Source organism: Glycine max, chromosome 5, assembly GCF_000004515.6.
Source record: "Glycine max cultivar Williams 82 chromosome 5, Glycine_max_v4.0, whole genome shotgun sequence".
Lineage (NCBI taxonomy): Eukaryota > Viridiplantae > Streptophyta > Magnoliopsida > Fabales > Fabaceae > Glycine > Glycine max.
The window spans coordinates 2,118,458-2,133,618 of NC_038241.2; the positions used below are offsets into that span (position 1 = coordinate 2,118,458).

The 15,161-nt window shown below is 33.1% G+C and overlaps 1 protein-coding gene across 1 annotated transcript; it reads left to right on the forward strand.

Annotated features, from left to right (window-relative positions):
• Window positions 1–5,626: 5,626 nt before the first annotated feature.
• LOC100784406 (protein IMPAIRED IN BABA-INDUCED STERILITY 1) lies at window positions 5,627–11,295 on the forward strand. Its single transcript, XM_003524654.5, has 9 exons — window positions 5,627–6,565; window positions 7,100–7,384; window positions 7,523–7,840; window positions 8,170–8,397; window positions 8,666–8,763; window positions 9,386–9,473; window positions 9,610–10,143; window positions 10,606–10,738; window positions 10,905–11,295. The coding sequence occupies exons 1-9, from the start codon at window positions 6,257–6,259 to the stop codon at window positions 10,922–10,924; spliced, it is 2,013 nt and encodes a 670-aa protein (XP_003524702.1). The 5' UTR covers window positions 5,627–6,256; the 3' UTR covers window positions 10,925–11,295.
• The last annotated feature ends 3,866 nt before the right edge of the window (window positions 11,296–15,161 follow it).

Genomic DNA, 15,161 nt, shown 5'->3' on the forward strand with positions numbered 1-15,161 from the left:
ATCTGCAAGCCTTTTAAGTTGATTCATAAAAGGCTTACGGATCAAGTTAATTTGTATGTTTAATATCAACATGCGGATCAACTTGATCTGTATCAACCTTACGGATCAACTTGATCCGTACGATTTACGGATCACCCTCACACACACCTATCACAAATGCGAAAAAAATACAGGGACAGTTTTGGTATTTTTTAAAAATATTGGGTGCACCTAGCAACACCCTTAAGTTAATTTATCGATTTTCAGTTTTTACAAGATTAAGTAAGCCACTTAATAATACCTTGATGCAAACCACCCTATAAACCATCTCATCATAGCACTCCACTTAAAAATATAAATATTAATTTTCAGATCAAGAATTGTTCTATAGCTGCGACGAGTGACATCCATGGGAACCACGTTGGCACTCGGGCGTGTCACCAGTGTGTCAGTGTTGTGTAATCCTCTCTTTCTTTTTTATGAGGAAATATTTAAATTAGTCTTCAAACTTCAAAGTTATATAAATTAAAACATTTTAATTTATAAAAAATGAAAATAATTATTATTTTTTTAATTTTGTAAAAATTATAGTTTTTTATTATTAATGTTAAAAAAATTACGCTATCAACCAATTAATTACTATAAAGTTAAATTTTTATCATAGATGAAAATTTATAATTTAAAATTTGGACTAAAACCTAATAATAATCTTAAGATTCATATACTGAACCTTGACCATTCTTTCGCCTTAGAAATAAATGCTTCCATGAGGTTTCTATATCTAAGCAGGTAGTACTTAACAAAATGGAATTAATATTACTACCTAATTAAGTTGGTGTTCTCAGTTCGCATACACGGTCTTTCATGCCAGCCTTTGACTCTTTCGACAAACAATTCGAAATGGATAGAGACAGCCAGAAGTAGACACTTGACCCCATAACATTTAACTTTTTAACTCTCTTTGGGCCAAATATACCAAATATTATTTAAAGTATATTTAAGTAAGAATCATACACTTAAATTGCAGTAAATCTATTGGAGAAAACATTTTTAAAGTGAATTGATCTTTGAATAATAAAAGAAAAGGTGTATCTAATGTTAAATTTTAGTGGGTTAAAATTATGAAATACTTCAAATTAAATAACCATTAAATACATTATTACTAGCTCATGACTTTAAATACATATTTTTTTGGAAGTCAAAGAGAGTAACTTTCATTCAATGCACAATTGTGCCTATAGCAAAGTTGTACAAATGATCAACTTAGTAATTGATCATGCTGTCAGATTATACCAAAGACAGCAGACAGAAAAATTGTAGCTAAAGTTCTATACGTTAAACTGATATACAGAAAACAAAAAGTCTAAAACCTCTACAAGAACATGTGCAATCATGTGTAAGATGATTGAAGACAAAGCATAGGATTTGTCATCCAGTCCGAGAAGAACAAAGGCACCTTTTCCTTCCTCTTATATATTAGCCACTGTCATGAAAAAGATCTGATAGTCTCTAAGATTGCAGCACCATCAGAAGTTTGTTCTCTAAACAGGATGCCATTTCTAGCATTCCATAATAACCATACCGCTGCATGCCAAATCACATGTCGGAAGTCTGTTTAGCATGAGCCTCCAAGAAAAAACCAGAACCTTTGAGGGAACCTCTGAGTGCCAAAACTTCTTGAAGATTGTGTGACTGGCTACTTGTTGCTGCTCTAGGATGGTTGTTTGTAAATGCTTGTATGTGGAAGCCACTGAAAATGGATTTGAAGGTTTCCATATCCAAGCATCGATCGGCAAAAAATTTATATAAGAATGAAGAATAACTAATACCCTACTAGCTTCATTGAGTTCACTTTATACCCAAACCTCAGTTTTATGACCCCATGGTTTGGATTGATTAGTATCTCATTGAGTGATATGATTTGGATGAATTTGAGGTGTCTTTTAGTCGGAACAAATTCCTTGAGAAATTGAGATTTAAGATGTATATTTTGTATATGCACGGACTTGAAATTAAAATTCCTAACTACATACTTAACGAATAAGATTATTTGTTAATCATATATACCATACGCTGCTTGGGTAATAATTAAGGGGGAAAGCATAAACATGTTGCACGGCTAGGATGTGAGCAGGAAAAGAAATAAAACACACTAACAAAGGAAATGTTGGTGTGTTATGGTTCCCTTGTCGTTCATTCTTTGTGGTTTCATTATATGTAGGTTCTCTAGTAAATATTTGCACCAACTAAACCATAGTTATAAAGCAAATCCTGACATGGATCCCCACTTGTAACCAACCTTTGACCTACCACAACCACCTCCTTTTGTTCTTCATTTGATTACTCTTTATTCTTTTTAATCACCGCTGTTGGTATTTATGTTCCGTTGACATCTGTTCCAGTGGGAGAAGAGGGAGATGCTTTCTCCACCATGCATAAAAAATGAATTGAAAAATTAATCACAACAGTTCCACTCACATGCTTTGTTCAATATCACATTTACTCACCCGTTTCTTTTGTTGTACATTTACTCACTTTTGTTCGAGTTGTTTCCTTGTTTAGAAATTATTTTTATCAGTTTAATCTTGTTTAGGTGCACACGCTTTGCCTTTCTGTTTCTTGTCATTTTTCTTAAGTTGCAATGTGAAACACTTCTATATTAAAGATTAAGTCCACTTAAGGCAATAATAGCATTTGTCATTATTCTCAAGCCAACTTTGTCAAAATGTCTGAAGTATTTAATAAATTTATTGAATGAAAAAATTATTTTATCTTATCAGCTATGCATTAAAAAATTTGTGGACTTTTGCTGCTGTGTTTACCCGTGAAGTAAATACCAGGCAATAGCTCTTCATATTTTTTCTTATAACTGGGTTGAAACTATTTTAGGGAAAAAGGTGGGTGCAAGGTTCTAAAACACAAAACTTATGCCTGTTTTAGATTTGTGATTGACTGTCTGTCTCAAAATAATTATTGTTTTAAGTTGTGTTATACATATTAAGAAAATAAATAAATAAAAATAATAATTTTATAAAATTATTTTTTTATTATCATTAATTTATTTATAAATTTAGTTGTTGACCATTAATATTATAACAATATAAATTAAAAAAATAATTAATATTATATTAAAAAGTTAAAATGAGAATTATTTTAGAATTATGTTTTGTTTTACACGGTAATTATAATAATACAGTGGGAGTAACACTTTTCTTATCAACTTGAATAATGCATTGTCTACATTAATTTTCATTGATTAATGTAAGGGTGTGTTTCATAGTTTCGTCTATAGATGTATTTATTAGTTATCACTTTCGTATTGTTTATTTGTATCATTGCTTCTGAGTGCTCCTCATGCTTTGAGGGAGACCTTGATTAGATCACGGGAGGCACGAGGCAGCAATTATGGCTTTTTCAGAGTCATCTTTTTTTTCTTCTTTTTCTAATGTATATTATCAGCACCATTTCTTTTCTTGGGGGAGGAGGGATTGTTGAAGATAGTTACTATGATCAGAGCACATCAGTGATGACAAAGACACCACATGAAGAACTAGTAAAACGAAGCCTGTTTTTTTTTATTTTTTTTTTTATCAAAGACATTGTTAAAAAATAGATATTATTTAACTCTTGAATTTCAAATTTACAATTTTCTTCCCTTTGGATACTTATTTATTTTCCTTTCATTTTTTAATTTTTTCTTTTCCCCTCCTATTATGGTTTAATTAATTTGTGAAATTTCCTCTTCGGGAAGTAAGATGAGTAAAGGTGGGATTTAAGCAATGGTCATTGCAATCAACTACAAATAAATCTTTATTAGCTGAATTAGAAGGCACCTTCCACTTTTATTACCACACACTTCTGTTGCTAATTCTGAAGCTTAGCCCAAAAGGCCAAAACTGTTAATCTCAGTTATGGTCTTTCCCTGTGGCTAAATAGACAAAATTATTAAAAAGCTTTAATTTGCATAATAGCACAAACCATTATTTAGGTGAATATAACAATCTTACAAGACTTGCAAAATCAGAAAAAATTATCCACTTATTTTACTTTACCCTATTCATAACTATTACTCTAGGATTCCAGAAACTACACACAATTGCAATCATAATGGTGAAAATAGTTGTTGGAGGCTCGGTGCCCCCTTTCCTTTTATCACCGAGAAAAAGAAAAAGATAGTGGGGGCTACACACTAAAAACTTTTCCCTCGCTATTAGGATACTGAAAAAACAATATACTGAGAATAAGGCGAGCACATTAATAATGCAGGCAAGGTTTTGGTCATCAAATCATAATGCTATCCTTCTTTCACTCAAGTCAGCTATGGATACACCATGCCTAATCATTGTACTAAATTCCTAAACGCATCAGCAGAAGGAATCATTAATTAAAACACCACTTTTAATTTCTTTTTGTATTAATTGAACCAAATGTTGGTTGTGCACATAGAAAGAAATATTGAAATATAGGAAATTAAAAGCTAAATTGTCAATTGTAGAATGGCCTTGACCCTTTTAGAAGTTTTTACCTTAACCAAATTTTCGCAAAATATAGAAATGGTCCCAAGTCTCTCAATTCCTTAGTAAGCCCTATCCTAAGAAGCTCGCTTTTCTACCCACTCAGAAATATCCAACATTCCAAAGCGTTATCTCTAAGAAAGTGAGAACTGTGGTCAATATTTATCTACACCAAGGATAGAAAGATATATAGACTGCTATATTTGCATAACCTAGTGTCAAACCACGAAGAAAATTTTGTGGGATAGAGGTGCCTGCCCCATTATTATTTCAATCTTTCAAAATCAAACCCAACTATGCGTGGACTTTAAGTCAGTAACTGACGGAAGTAAGCATGAAAATGTCAGCGATGGGAGAACTGTAAACACAGTTAAAAGTAAGCAAATTTTATGCGGATTAAGATCTTTCCTTCTATTGGTAACTAATATGACAATGATATGTTACAAGAAAGAAAGACATGAAACAATTACTGCGTATAAATATTCACCATTAGGACCATTAATTTAATTTTTATATCTTCCTCTCTAACATGAGATTATCATGTTAATTATCAAGATTCAAATACATTTTTCTTACTTGGGAGGGTTTCCAATTCTTTGAATGTGCGTATATAAAAAATTTCACTTCGATGATATTTACGTTTTGAATTTTAGTCTCATATCTTTGGTTTATATGAATATCTGATCTTGTTTTTAAAAAACAAAACAATTTTTTTATGCCACATATGTATAGATTGATTGATATAAATTAATTTATTTTAGCTTAGCAATTAATTTTGACTCTCAGAGTTTTGAATTCTAAATATATAATTATATGTAGCCTCTAAAGGGAAAAAAAAGTAAATTTTATACAGACAATTATTATTGTTACAATTTTTATTATTTAAAAATAAAGTAATTAATTGCCCTAGAGCGTATTAAAAAACTCCCATTTATTGCGGTGACCCCACTTAAGTAAAGTGGTGCATGAAGTATGAACAAAAAAACATTCAAATCTTAAATTCAAAGAAAGTGGAAATCTACAAGCAAGTAGAGATTACGAAGACGCATTAATCAACCCAACAACGACGAGCCAATACCATTTATCAGTGTGGAAGCAATATTAATTGATGATTGGCATGACAAGACCCAAATCAATTTAAACGGAATATATCTCTCATACGCACAATATAACCTCCCGTTTTCACACGCGCTTTTCTAATCCAATTCCCATGCAAAGTTTCCACACTTTCTAGTAGTTTTTACCTTTTACTAACTCAACTCAACATCCACGCAAAAACAAACCTATGACAAATTGACAATACAAAGTTGCAAACTAGTACGAACAAATACAACAAAACTAGTATTTCGAATTTTCGTTTTCGTTCGTTATCATTCGAAAGGCAAATACGCACAAAAAGACTTTCATCCTTCTTCCGTTGATTTCGGTGCTGTGTTTCAGTGAGCCTCATTAAGAAGAACCCAACATCCACCCTCTCTCCGCAATTACCGGAGAAACCAAAAAAAAAAGGTGAGAAAGTGAATGAAACAAAGTTTTATGTTCGTGTCTGCGTCTGAGTTCGTGTCATGCGAGTTTAAAAGACCAGACCCATTTTCCATTGTGTTGCCAAACAGTTGCTGATGCTCGCCCACGTTCTCTACGGTTCCAAAAGAAGCTAACTTGACCCGAGGAACCGGAGGGAGTTAACCGGTTACGTAGTGGGTCGGAACTCGGAAGGTGAAGAAGGTGTTGGGGAGTGATATGGTGTGGTGAGGCATAGCGTAATGGGGTGTGTGGTTGCGAAGCAGGCGGTGTCAGTGACGCCTGCAATTGAGCACTCGGTTGAGTCGGAGAAGAACAGGAAGAAGAAGACTGAGTCAGTGGGGGCAAGTAGGAGCGAGTTGGGTGAGTCGGGGAGAGCGAGTTCCAATGGTGGAAGTGAGTCTCTGAGCTTCAGGTTGGGAAACCTGAGCAAGTACGTGGAGGGAGAGCAGGCGGCGGCGGGATGGCCGGCGTGGCTCAGCGCCGTCGCGTGTGAGGCCATTCACGGTTGGGTGCCTCTCCGAGCTGACGCGTTTGAGAAACTTGATAAGGTTTGTATTAATAACAACAACCATTTCATCATGTCAAATTACAATGCTTTGTTTTTTTTTCCTAAGTTTTTTTTTGGGGGGCAAGGGGCGTTAATTTTATGATTTGATGAACTAGGTTGCATGTCAAAGTGAGAATTTTAAGAGTCAAGGAGGTTTCTCAAACTTGTTGGAATGCTATAAATAAAATTGCAGTGGAAATTTTGTCTCAATTCTTGATATTACAGGAAATTGCAGACGAATATGGCCGTAATTGTATTGCGAGGCAATGCAATCGCAATTTTGTTGCAATCTTTGATATCATAGGAAATTGTTGACAAATGCGGCCATAATTGCGGTTGCAATGTAGTCTCAGATTCCAAAAGCCTTGTCCTTGTAACTAAAATTGCAGTTGGAGACTCTTCTTTAAAACCTTGGATATGAATGCATGATGCAGCTTTTTCTTGAGTTGTATATATGATGCTGCTTTTTCTACTAATGTTTATTATTGAGTTTTGACAATTGGCTTATATGTATTTTTTGAAAATGGATGAATAGATTGGGCAGGGTACATATAGCAGTGTTTTCCGAGCAAAGGAGATTCAGACCGGGAAGATAGTGGCTTTGAAGAAGGTGAGGTTCGACAATTTTGAGCCAGAGAGTGTGAGGTTTATGGCACGAGAAATAATGATTCTTAGAAGGCTTGATCATCCAAACATCATTAAATTGGAGGGCTTGATTACTTCTAGATTGTCTTGTAGCATATACCTTGTGTTTGAGTACATGGAACACGACATCACAGGGCTCTTGGCTAGACCAGAAATCAAGTTTAGTGAATCACAGGTATGAATGTCGCATGTTTGTTTTCTTGTTTCTCATACAGCATAAGTGCAAAGAGACCGTTTTGTAAAACTGACACAGAAAGTGCCAACTGACTGTTGTGATGCATAGTTAGAATGAAGAAATAATTTTGTTGTGCAGATCAAATGCTACATGAAACAGTTGTTATCTGGCATTGAGCATTGTCACTCGCGAGGTGTGATGCACCGGGACATCAAAGGATCAAATCTTTTGGTGAATAATGAAGGGATATTGAAGGTGGCAGATTTTGGATTGGCAAATTTCTCCAATTCTGGGAACAAGCAGCCCCTCACTAGTCGTGTTGTCACCTTATGGTACCGTCCTCCGGAACTTTTGCTCGGTTCAACAGCTTACGGTGCATCCGTGGATCTCTGGAGTGTTGGCTGTGTATTTGCAGAATTACTAATTGGGAAGCCTATACTTCAGGGGAGAACTGAGGTAGTAAAGTAAACTTTTCAAAATGTATGAACTTTTTTCCTTCCCCATTTGATATTTTGTGTTCAGATTTCCTTCTGAGGATGCTTGTTAGTGAAAATTTGAAAATTGGATTACATCTTATTACAGAAATAGTAAACCACTATTCTATTTAAAAGGTGTCATTTTATCTCTTCAATCTTGGTGGAGTGGAGAGTGGAATCAATCTTGCATAGATTGATTGTTAACCAGCTAATTGATAATAAACTGATAAACTGGAAATGACAACTTCAATAATTTGTTTTTTCACGGTTCTTTTGAATCTCTTCTGAATTCAACTGTTACACATACAGGTTGAGCAATTGCACAAAATTTTCAAGCTTTGTGGCTCCCCACCCGAAGAATACTGGAAAAAGACCAGACTTCCTCATGCAACATTGTTCAAGCCACAACAACCATATGATAGTTGCCTCCGAGAGACATTTAAAGATTTTCATGCATCCAGTGTAAATCTTCTACAAACTCTTCTTTCTGTCGAACCAAGCAAACGTGGGACTGCCTCCTCTGCTCTCTCATTGGAGGTACATGGCAGTGTTGAACCAAGCAAACTCTTCTTTCTTCAGTGATTAATCGCTATAGCAGAGCCTTTGTCCATTTTAATTTTGATAATATTTTTATTTTGAGATTTATTTAATGCATATAAATCTGTTTGGTTTTATGATATTAGTCCTAGCCTCCTGGGTACAAATCTGTTCATCATCCATCTGCAAACTTTATGACTATGTGAAGCATTAATGTATGGTTTTGAATCCTTCTAGTCTTCTGATACAATAATTTTACCACTTTCAGTATTTCAAAACAAAACCTTATGCATGTGACCCATCAAGTTTACCAATATACCCGCCTAGCAAGGAGATTGATGCGAAGAATGAGGAAGAATCGAGAAGGTGAAAATCAATCATCTAAGCTGTCTATTTTTTGCAATTTTATAGGCTAGGAAAAATTTGGATTGTCACATATCAGCCAGTGTCACTAGCAATGTATTACCTTCTGTCTGGCTGGTATGGTCAAACCAAGAGGATATCTGCATGTGCCATTCACTTGATCAAGTCCATCACCATAGTTTGATTTCATAAGTTGATCCATTAAAGAAATGTTTTCTTGAATATTTTATCAGGGTCTAGGTTTGGTGTTAGAATGCCGGGGAGGTTAGACTGGTTCTTTTATCACTCAAATGTCATTAGAATTAGCATGCTTGAGCAGTAAATTAAGAAGGAAAGCTATTGATAGTAAACGAATCAACAGGAATATTCCATTCTGTTTTATATTCACCATCGCTCCATCTCTCTGGGAGTTGGAAGTGGATTGCTTTACTGAGATATAGCTTCAATTAAGGGTCAGTTTGATGTCCCAAAATACCAACAGACTCTCAAGATTGTAATACTGAAAAGATGATGTGAAGCTTTCATTAGTATAGAGCATAATAAACAAAATTTAATCTTTAAATTTCCATTTTTGCAATTATTACTTGTTATCTTTTCATGAAAATATACGGTGATGAACTTTCAGGAAAAAGATTGGTGGGCGAGCTTGCAGAGCAGAATCAAGAAAACCATCAAGAAATCCACTAGCACTCAGTAAATTAGCCCCAGCAGAGGTCTAGCTTGCTTCTTCTGTTCTTGCATCATTATGATTTTTCTTATGTGCATGGTTGCATGCACTGATTTACAGCAGTGATCTAATTACCAAAAATGTATTCTTATATCACCTAGCATCTCATTCTTCTCCTACAGGATTTGTCAAGTCAAACTCAAACTTCCCAAAAGATGGATGATAGATCTGTCCACATCATTAAAGAAGAGAACACTAACACATGTGAGGAGGCACCAAAGCAGTCTAGTGGTAAACCAGAAGATGCTTCTTCTTATATGAAGAATGCATCTCAAGTAGATATTCCCTTTCCTGGACCATTGCAAGTTTCAAAATCAAGTGGCTTCGCATGGGCAAAAAGGCGTAGAGATGACACTTCAGTTAGATCCCACAGTCGGTCTATTTCTAGAGGATATATCTTTAATTCATCAGAAACTTCTACACTAAATTCAAGGAATAATTCTGAATCCAGAAACCATGAAAATAAGAAATTTTTCGGGGCACATGCCAATTCTAGGGGCCATGACCTACTTGAAATTTCTAAGCTTGCCATGCAAAATCAATGGAGTAAGTTTGATCGTCTAGATTCGTTTGATACTTGTGACGAATACCATTCACAAGAACTGTCCGTGGCACTTTATAACAGGCAAGATTCACTATCCAAGAGAAGTAACCTGGTAAGTTCATTAAGTTGCTACTATTTTTAATATGGCATTAAGCATTACCATCTGCTGACGCATGAAACTTAACTGTCACTTTCTACATCTTGTTCTGTTTCTGTTTCCAGATGTGGAGACTAATGTAGGATTCTATTTGCAAGATGGAATTTAGGACTTTTGATGATACAGAGAATTATTTAAACTTTCACAGGCCAAAAAGATATTCATATTTTTGATGAATATTGATATTGACATATTTTGTCTTGCTTAGATGATGATTAACTGTCTGTTAAAAACCAAAAAAAAAAAAAAAAATAACTTTAGTCTTACAATAATTACCTAAAATTTGACAAAGTTTACTCTTTACTTTCTGGCCGTAGTTGCTAATTTTGTTAGATTAGAAGCCAGAATATGCAATTTATGCGTCCTTGCATGGACACGGTTATTAAGTTCTTAACTTATTCATTTCCCTCCTAACAGAGTTACCAGGATCAAGCAGAAAAGGTAGAGTTTTCAGGGCCACTACTATCTCAAATGCACACAGTTGATGAGCTCTTAGAAAGACACGAGAGTCATATCCGGCGTACGGTCAGAAGATCATGGTTTCAGAGAGGTACATGACAGTAATATCAAAAAGACTGTTACCACAAGACGCAGCAGTTGCTTTTGTCACTTACTGTTCTATCTTTTCACCTTCATCTTTCTGCATAAATTTCTTGAAATCATTATTAGGGAACTATGCTACTCCAAACTTTTAACATGTGATCCCTGGATTGCAGGTAAGAAGCAAGGGAAGTAACTGCAACTGTAATATTTATTCTTGAAAGGATATAGATCCTCGTATATCAAATCAAATGTCCTTGTGAAAGGGCCTTCTCCATTCACCAAGCACACTCGCTGCTGTGACTTTGAGCAACAATGAACATTATCATGTACACATAGACACAGTTACCAGCAGCATGAGATGTTACCTAGAAGCTTGGAAACTAACTAATTTGAGGAGTGTAATTCAATTTATAGAAATCAGAAGGCCGTGGAGAAGAGAAGAGAGGCTTTTTTTTTCTTCTTTTTCACCATGGATTCTCTATTTTTGGCCAATTATAATATAGAAAAATTTATTTCTGTATGATCTAAACTTCCTCAATCCTATTGCCTTTGCCTTTGGTAATCGTTATCTACCTCTCAAGTCTCATCCAGTAATGTACATATTTCATCTGCCATAACTGCTTGAATATCTATAGGTTGTCTAGTTACCATTTTCACTATTTTTATATTCTTCAAAGGTATCCGATTTAGTAATTTCTTTATCAAAGGAAAGAATCAGAAATGATTTTTTTTTTTGAAAGATCAATATTAATTTTTAATTTGTTAGTTTTTGTTAGTGGGAGAGATTCAAACCTACTAACATTGGCCTTTCAAATATCATGTCAACATTGACACCAACCAGGTAAGTGAGAATGTCTTCTTTGTCCAGAGCTACCATGAGCGCCTTCTTAAATCTTACTTGAATGTGCTTTCCTACATCTTTTCTATCCACAAACATAGGAATTCCTTCAAACCCCAAGTTCACCCTCAATTCTTGCAATAGCACGCACACCTTACAACATTGTTAACAGTTAATACCTCAAGAAGTTAGTTCAATTTTGTCAAATCAATTTATGACCACCTATAGTTTTGCTTCTACTACACATTTTTTGTATCCTTTTCTGCTTTTAACCTTCAAAAGTATCTATGTGAAGTAGTAGAGACTCGTTGAATAATTATTTGAAGAATTTCATTAGTAATTGACAAAAACAGTAGTCTTAATGAATACTTATTTAAAAGAAAATTTCAATCAGTTTTGGGAGACTTCCTCTATCTATTTCTTCCCCTCTACATACATGTCATCAAACATCAGTCACCTTTTGATATACATAGGCAATTGATTTCAACCATTGTTGGAAATTTTTATTACACAAATAATGAAGTAAAATTTTAATTCTAATTGAAAAACAATACCAAAAGTACTGGTGGAAATTGTCCTAAGAATATTATGGAAATTTTGAAATTACCCAGAAAGATAAGACGGGATCTTGTTGCCCTGCATTTCTTTAGATTTTTGCTTTGTAGAGCATTTATTTTATTTATCTCAACTGGGAAAACTGCGTGTGGCTTTATATTATTATTAAATATAGATAGATAAATTGAATTGGATTTGCATATTTGCACTTGGCAAATTGCAGTGTCAGCTTCTGCTTGCGGCCAACCAAGGAACAATAAACGCAAACTTACAAACTGGATTCTCAAACACTTTCTTTTTCTCTCTCTTCGTTCTACCAAGTTTCCTCTATATTCTCAAGCAGGAAGTAAGTGACTTCATTTCTGGGCCTGCTCCTTTTATTACCGAGGTTCTTTTCTTTTTCACACAACCTCTCTCTCTCTCTCTGAGTAAAAAGTTGAAAAGACTAAAAAACCTAAAAAGTTAACACGTGTCAGTTAACCAAAGAGGACAAAATTGAGTTTTCATATGTCTACCACTTTCATATGTCTCTTTGGCCTTGCCTCACGGCGATAATGCACCCGTGCAATCCATTAAGTTTCCATTAGAGACATTACTTTATTCTGGAAAAGTTAATTCTCACACTTTTATGAAAAATGTATGTTTTGTTTTAGTATATTTTTAAACTTTCTTAAAAATCAATTCACCATATGATAATTATTTAGTTAATAGTTATGCAATATAAAGAAGCATTTTTTTGTATTATATACGTATTTTTAATTTAAACATAATTTAGAATGAAAATTAAATAAAATGAAAAAAGGATAGGATAAAAGAGATATTGTAGTTAATTCTTTTATTTTTAAAAATCAAAATTCAATGATTATCATTATAACTAATAGTCTATGAACAAATATTTATAAAAGAAACAAAAACAGGCAGTTTATTTAATAATAAAAAAAAAGAGAGAGAGCAATCACTAGTAAAATTATCACTTAATCTACAAATAGTTCTACATTAAAGGGAGAGTGGAGAAGTAATAAAATAAGAAAAATGAACTGTTTTGGAGAATTTAACATTATTATTAAAGCTGATGAAGAATTTTATTCATCTGCATGAAATTCTGTTGGTTTAATGTTTACTTCTTCTTCTTTTTTTTCTTTTGAATGTGATAGAACATGGAGACACTCTCTGCTATTGGATAATTAAGGTGCTTATATATAACATGTTGGGACTATTAGTAAAAGATTACCTAGAAAATTATTGCATAAGTTCAAACTGGGAATGATTTCCCTCAGTTATAGTTACTCGGATAGTCCTACACGTACGGTAGGAGATCTTCCTAAAAAAGATGTTGGTTTATCAATCTAAACATCAAAGAATGAGTTCAAAGAATAAGTTGTTATAAACATTTATAGTTATAATTTTAAAATAAATAGGGTCAAATAATTAGGGTTTGTTTTATTTTATTTCTACTTTTTTATTTCAAAGTTTATCTTGAAAATAATTTTATGCTACTCGTTAGTTGATATCTCACCTAAAATCTATCAAATTCTGAAAATCATTTTTAAAACAAAAGTTTTTTTTTAAAAGCAAAAAACAAGAAGAAAGAAACTCTCATATGTCGAACGAGTATGCCAAGCGCAACATCATAACATGTGACCTTTTGACGAAAATGGAGATTTTGGAGAAAGTAAATATACAAATGGCTTCTTTTGAGAAGTATTTATATGGTAGCCATTGTTGCATATGCCCATTTGTATGTAGCGAGAGACATCACTCTCAATGATACCTTCAAGTATAGAAGATATTTTTTTTACATCAGATATATAATTGATGTAGAAGATATTCTTTTACATTAATTATATTTCTAACTAATATAAAAAAACATTTTCTATATCGGTTATACAGATATAACCAATGTAAAAATTACTTTCTGGCTAATGCTTCTTGTTTGCAAGACAAATGAGTGTATGAAACAACCTTTATTATGTGAATACTTAAAAAAAACCATTTGCATATTTACTTTCTCCAAAATCCTCATTTTTGTCAAATAGTCCCATAACATTCACCACACACCCCACTTCCTCGAAAACATTATGGTTTTGCCACAACCCTAACCTCACTCCATTGCCATTAAACCTTTCAACTCGATCATTTTCATGCACCTTTTTTATTTTACCTCAAATCCAAAACCCCAATTTTACAATAATGGTTTATTTGATGAACTTTTCCTCCAAATAATCCCAAAGATCCTTTATTCACAATGAAACTCCAACTCTTTCATTAGCAAGCAATGGTTGAACCTTTATGCTTGAGGAATAAGTGCAGCATCCACACAACACACTCAACTCGATATCAAAATTGTGGTTGTTGGTTTAATTCTAAGGGTCTTAGAATTTGAGCTTCTAGGATAATAGATTTTAGTGTGAAGAGTTTTTTTTATTGTTAATAATCAAATGAGATTTTTAATTTTAGTTTTACAAAACTAAAACCTCTTTCTAAAATAAAAAATGCTCTATTATTTATTTATTTTTAAATCAGATATACATTTTAAATTAGTACATGATATTGAATATATTTCTCTCTTGTTATTTTTTTTATCAGACCTAATTGCAATTTGGTATCCCTATTACTTTTATTTTGTGATTTTGATATTTTCTGGTGAACTTATAGTCTACTATTTTAATTGTACAGTTTTAGTTTATTTATTAATTTAATATCTAATATTTAATAAAAATATTGACATATGACACTCTATTGCACCATCATATAAGTACATTTATGTTGACACAATACTTTACTATAATGTTATGTCAACATTTTTGTTAAGTTAATGAAAGAATTAAAATTACATAATTAAATTAGTGAAATATCAAATTTGGAGAAAAAAAAACAAATTTGCTAATTGAAAATAGTAAAAAATAAAAGATATAATTGACCTTTTTTAATTTTTATTAAAAACAATCGTGGTAAGTTGTATAACAAAATGAAACTTTTGAATTGTTGTACAAAAGATGATATACGTCTGAATTTTTATTTGTTTGTTATAAAGAAA